This window comes from Pituophis catenifer, unplaced genomic scaffold (genome assembly GCF_029215685.1).
Source record: "Pituophis catenifer annectens isolate HBS135680 unplaced genomic scaffold, rPitCat1.0.hap2 SCAF_10, whole genome shotgun sequence".
Lineage (NCBI taxonomy): Eukaryota > Metazoa > Chordata > Lepidosauria > Squamata > Colubridae > Pituophis > Pituophis catenifer.
The window spans coordinates 25,712,061-25,718,060 of record NW_027256890.1 but is presented as its reverse complement, the minus strand read 5'-3'; the positions used below and the strand labels follow the sequence as shown (position 1 = coordinate 25,718,060).

The 6,000-nt window shown below is 43.4% G+C and overlaps 2 protein-coding genes across 2 annotated transcripts in view; both read left to right on the top strand.

Annotated features, from left to right (window-relative positions):
- B3GAT3 (beta-1,3-glucuronyltransferase 3) overlaps window positions 1-3,315 on the top strand; it is a 33,881-nt gene extending 30,566 nt beyond the window's left edge. Inside the window, exon 7 of the mRNA XM_070950978.1 lies at window positions 3,252-3,315. The gene's annotated coding sequence lies outside the window, so the exon portion shown is untranslated. The remainder of the gene's footprint in view (window positions 1-3,251) is intronic.
- LOC139322401 (uncharacterized) overlaps window positions 251-6,000 on the top strand; it is a 9,063-nt gene continuing 3,313 nt past the window's right edge. Inside the window, exons 1-4 of the mRNA XM_070951500.1 lie at window positions 251-257; window positions 3,252-3,434; window positions 3,996-4,077; window positions 4,710-5,285. Of these exons, the coding sequence (XP_070807601.1) occupies window positions 251-257; window positions 3,252-3,434; window positions 3,996-4,077; window positions 4,710-5,285 (848 nt within the window). The remainder of the gene's footprint in view (window positions 258-3,251; window positions 3,435-3,995; window positions 4,078-4,709; window positions 5,286-6,000) is intronic.

Sequence of the window (6,000 nt, the reverse complement as noted above, 5' to 3'; positions counted from 1 at the left end):
TTGAGAAGGTCACCGAATGAAATGGCTTTTTTTTTTAATTTTTTTTTTTTTGCTTTGCCAGACATCATCGCAAAGAGAGTTTTGTGGGCGAAGGAGAAAGAAACAAAGCTGACTCTGTTTGCAGGGCCTTATTTCTCCTAAAAGTGCATTTGGGTGGCTGGGCTGTTTGGCTCAGAGGAAAAAGAGCAAAAATTTCTTCATTTAAAAAAAAAAAACCCCAAAACACTCTTGACTTTTGTTCCATTGCGACATGCTGGGTATGTGACACAGAAGCTTGTTTGACCTGGCTGACCGATTCGGTTCAAACTGTCAAAGGGTGGGAAGCTTCAGTCGAGAATATTCCTGCAGGTTTTGGCTCCGATTGCCAGAGGTTGCTTTCCTGATATTTTCTTTATCGGATTTTCTTTGTCTGCCCTAATGTGGTTTTTCCTTGTCCAACGTCCGATTCCGTTTCAATTGGCTCACCATTCAATCCATTGGTGCAACTCAATTTTTTTTTTTACTACCGGTTCTGTGGGTGTGGCTGGGTGGGTGTGGCTTGGTGGGCGCGGCAGGGGAAGGATATTGCAAAATTCCCATTCCTGCCCCACTCCAGGGGAAGGATACTGCAAAATCCCCATTCCCATCCCGAACCCCCAATGCGCGTGCATGAGCCCCATCCCCTGCGCATGTGTGCAGCCACGGCATGCGCCCCTGTGCTTGCCGTGCGTGGCTCCCTCCCCCACATGCCTCGCCTCCCCCCCACGCATGCGTGGCAGAGACCCAAAGCAGCTGGCCGGCGGGAGGCATGCACGGCGGAGCTGAACTGGGGCGACAGCTCGCGTGCCAATAGGGCGCTATGTGCTACCTCTGGCATGCTGCCATAGGTTCGCCATCACGGCTTTATCCTATCCTATCCTATCCTATCCTATCCTATCCTATCCTAACCAATTCTATTCTAATCTATTTTCTTTTCTTTTCTTTTCTTTTCTTTTCTTTTCTTTTCTTTTCTTTTCTTTTCTTTTCTTTTCTTTTCTTTTCTTTTCTATTCTATTCTATTCTATTTTCTATTCTATTTTCTTTTCTATTCTTTCTATTTTCTTTTCTATTCTAATCTAATCTAATTTATATTCTATTCTATTCTATTTTCTATTCTATTCTATTTTCTATTCTAATCTATTCTATTCTATTTTCTGTTCTATTCTATTTTATTTTATTTTATTCTATTCTATTCCATTTTATTTTATTCTATTCTATTCTACTCCATTTTATTTTATTCTATTCTATTCTATTCTAATCTATTTTCTATTCTATTCTATTCTATTTTCTATTCTATTCTATTTTCTATTCTATTCTATTCTATTCTATTCTATTCTATTCTATTCTATTCTATTCCATTTTATTTTATTCTATTCTATTCTAATCTATTTTTTATTCTATTCTATTCTATTCTATTCTATTCTATTCTATTCTATTCTATTCTATTCTATTTTCTATTCTAATCTATATTCTATTCTATTCTATTCTATTTTCTATTCTATTCTATTCTATTCTATTCTATTCTATTCTATTCTATTCTATTCTAATCTAATCCATTCTAATCTATTTTCTATTCTATTCTATATCCTATCCTATCCTATCTTATTCACCTCACCTCTACTCTCCTTATACTATATTTATAGTAGAGGTTCTCCTGCTTGAGCGCGGGGCTGGACTAGAAGACCTCCAAGGTCCCTTCCATCTCATTCATTCTGTCCTGTCCTGTCCCATCCCATCCTATCCTATTTGGCGGGGGAGGGGGAGGGAGGGAGAGAGGGGCTGTGTTTTGCAACGGACGGTGCTTTCGCAAAATATACCTCTTAACGGAAAAAATATTTCCTGCCAAGACATCAACGGTCAACGGACAGCCGAACAACCGAACCTGAGTTTGTGCCCACAGGATGGACTTTCTGTTATTCGCATGTGGCCAGAGTCCTGCCTTTTCCTCTCCCTCTTCCTCTCTGCTCCGCAGACGGTGGCATTTGAGGACACGCCCGGAAAACTGAACATTTCTGCCCGCTGGGTTAATTAGAGACATGGCGCTGCAGCTTTGGCAAAAATATTTGGAGAATATATATATATATATATATATATATATATATATATATATATATATATATATATATATATATATATGCTGCCTCAACAATATATATATATATATATATATATATATATATATATATATATATATATATATATATATATATATATATATATTGTTGAGGCAGCTCAACAATCTGCCCATCTAATCCTTATTTACTTCACTTCATATATTGTTGAGCTGCCTAAAATTCCCCAAAATTAGGGTGGGATGCCAAATCGGCTAAAAATGTGGATCCCAAAACCCCAAAAAAGACTTTTTGAGGTTTATTTGGTTTTGACTTAGGGAAAAACTCTGACACTTGTGGTCTGTTTAGTCTCTCTCTCTCTCTCTCTCTCTCTCTCTCTCTCTCTCTCTCTGGAAAATTGTGGACTTCTTTTATAAATGTCGGACAGTGCCCTCGGCACGAGCATCCATTTATTATTCACATTGTGATTATGACTTTATCACTTGGACTCCTTCCATTTTATTCAGGTTGGCCCGTTTTGGCTAAGCCTGCAGAGATTCAAAAAACAGCAGTCTGCTTTTTCACAGGCTGACGGACATGTCGTAAAAGGGGGGGGGGACAGACCAGGTTGGAAGAGGAGAATTCTGGGGGTTGAAGTCCACAAGTTTTAAAATTTCTGGCTGAGGGATTCTGGGAAGTCCACGAATCTTAAAGTTGGAGACTGGGGAATTCTGGGAGTTGAAGTCTATAAGTCTTAAAGTTTCTGGCTGGGGAATTCTGGGAGTTGAAGTCCATAAGTCTTAAAGTTTCTGGCTGAGGGATTCTGGGAAGTCCATAAGTCTTAAAGTTGGAGGCTGGGGAATTCTGGGAGTTGAAGTCCATAAGTCTTAAAGTTGCAGTCTGGAGAATTATGGGAGATGAAGTCCATAAGTTTTAAAATTTCTAGCTGAGGGATTCTGGGAAGTCCATCAGTCTTAAAGTTGGAGGCTGGGGAATTCTGGGAGTTGAAGTCCATAAGTCTTAACGTTTCTGGCTGAGGGATTCTGGGAGTTGAAGTCAAATTTGAAGACCCCTTGTCTAGACCACCGAGTGGGGCTGTCATTAGTTGTGCTCAACTAATGTATGCTGCTCAAAAATATTACTGGGGTGATTACGGTGGTCTTCCCTTCTTCTCCGTCCTAGGTGAGAACCTCTTGAACTGCACCAGGGCCTTCTCTCACCCGGATTGGCTGGTCGACATCGATTCCCGCCTTCGGAGCCAGGAGGAAGAGCTGACCCTGGTGAAATCAGCCTTAGCCGATGCCCTACGGAGACTCAACGCCTACGACCAGCAGATCCCGTGGCTCAGACAGCACCTGTTGGACGGTGAGATGTTGTTAGAGCAGAGCTCTCCAAACTTGACCAAGTCTTTAAGACTTGCGGACTTCAATTCCCGGAATTCCTCAGCCAGCTGGGAGTTGAAGTCCACAAGTCTTAAAAGTTGCAGGCTTGGGAATTCTGGGAGTTGAAGTATTGTCAGGGTAATGATGATTTAAAGCTGAGCAGCCGCTGTAAGGCTGGGGACCAGGATGAGTCAGCAGGGTTACTGCCGCTTTAAGACTGAGGGTGAATCAGCAGGGTTATTGCCGCTTTAAGAAGCTGTCTATATAAGGGAGGCCATCAGAGGGCGTCTCTCTCTCTCTCTCTCTCTCTCTCTCTCTCTTCTTGGTGTTCTATCTGCATTGTAGCTCTCTGTGTAGAGTTGAAGATTGCTTGCTTGCCTGGTTTGTTCCTACCACATGTATGTATGTATATAGAAGTCTTGTATAGAAACCACTGTTTGTAACGACCAAACCTCTGAGCCCTATATTTTTGCTCCTGGGTTATCTCAAAATAGCAGTCACACTGTAAACACTCTGAGAAGTATACATATATTTTCCTCCGCAGCAGAGGCTAAAGAAGCCGCTGTACTTCCCAATAGCAACGATGCCCAATGGATCCTACCTCCGGCTGCCTCCAAAAATTCCAGGTACTTTCCCGCAATATATATGTATAATATACAGGTAGTCCTCGACGTACGACGGTTCGTTTAGTGACCGTTCGACGGTACAGCGGTACTTTAAAAAAAGTGACTTAGGACCTTTTTTTCACACTTAGGACCGTTGCAGCATCCTCGGGGTCCAAATTCAGACTCTCGGCAGCTGACTCATATTTATGACGGGGTCATAAAATCCCCTTTTGCGACCTTCTGACGAGGAAAGTCAGAAGTGGGGTGGGAATGGAGATTTTACAGTATCCTCCCCCAGAGTGGGGTGGAATTGGAGATTTTACAGTATCCTTCCCCTGGAGTGGGGAGGGAATGGAGATTTTACAGTATCCTTGCCCCTGGAGTGGGGTGGGAATGGAGATTTTGCAGTATCCTTTCCCTTGAAGTGGGATGGAAATGGAGATTTTACAGTATCCTTCCTCTGCCATGCCCACCAAGCCAAACCGCGCCCACCAAGCCACGCCCACAGAACCGGCAGTAAAAAAAAAAATTAAATCCCATCACTGAATTTTATAGTTGTTTTTCAGCTTGGTTTTAGTTTTGGGGGGTTTACCAAATAGGGTTCGGGGCCACCATGAGCCCAAATGAATTATTATCCTCTTTTCTGTTTATAGTTCAACCCTCGTCTCCAAATTAGGAAGCCACGAAGAACGGGCATTGGAAGCGGAGAAGAGGTCAAGGGTCAGCGTCGGGACACAAACAGAGGACTTTAGGGTGCCGGGGAGAGACAGGGGAACGACTCTTAGCAATGGAGGTCTTCAACAGGCAGAGGAGACCACAGCTACGAGGGGAAAGTCCTCTCGGGACTCTTCAAACGTTGGCGAGATGGACCTGGCTGAAGTTTTCGGCGGTGGTGGCCCCTTCAGAGTTGCCAAGAATTCCTTCGGTCCATTAACCGAGACAGAAGACATGACTTCCGAGCTAGAAACAGTCCAGGAGAATTCTGAAGTCCACAGCTCCAACCAACTTCCATCCAGCCCGTGCCTCCAGGAAGCTCAAGACGTTGGAGAACCTCCGCCAGATGCTAGCAAGGACAAACCTACGAGCCCGGGGCAGTCACGGCTTGGGGGTCAGCCTCCAGGGCCGGGTTCTCCATCTCCGGAGACCCCCTCGGAAGGGAGCAACAGCAGCAGCACCCGAGCTTCCCCGATCCCCATCGTTCAGAACGTGATGGCCACCAAAAAGGAGCTGTGAGTATCTAAATGTTGGGGGGATATCCTTCCTTCCTTCCTTCCTTCCTTCCTTCCTTCCTTCCTTCCTTCCTTCCATCCATCCATCCATCCATCCATCCATCCATCCATCCATTTCTCCTTCCTTCTACCCATCCATCTTCCTTCCTTCTACCCATCCATCTCCCTTCCTTCCTTCCTTCCTTCCTTCCTTCCTTCCTTCCTTCCTTCCTTCCTTCCTTCCTTCCTTCCTTCCCTCCCAGTGGTTAGAATGCAGCATTGCAGGCTAATTTTGGCCACAGCCATGAGTTCGATCCTGCCTGGCTCAAGGTTGACTCAGCCTTCCATCCTTCCGAGGTCATTAAAATGAGGACCCAGATTGTTGAAGGGGCAAGACAGTTGACTCTGTAAACTGCTTAGAGAGGGCTGGAAACGTCTCTGAAGCGGTATATAAGTGCTATGATAATTCTTTTTCTTCTGCATGAAATCTGAATCTTTCTATTATTATTATTTTCTTTTTTGCATTACATCTATCTTTCCTTTTGTATTCCATTTCTTTTTCCTTCTTCCTTCGCATTAAATCCTTCGCTTCCTATTTTATTTTTATTTTTTTATTTTCCTTTACATCTGTCTTTGTCTTGCTATGATCTTTCTTTTTCCTTCTTCCTTTCCACCAAACCTGACTCTTGGAAAGAAAAGAGTCAGGTTTGATGGAAAGGAAGAAGGAAAAAGAAAG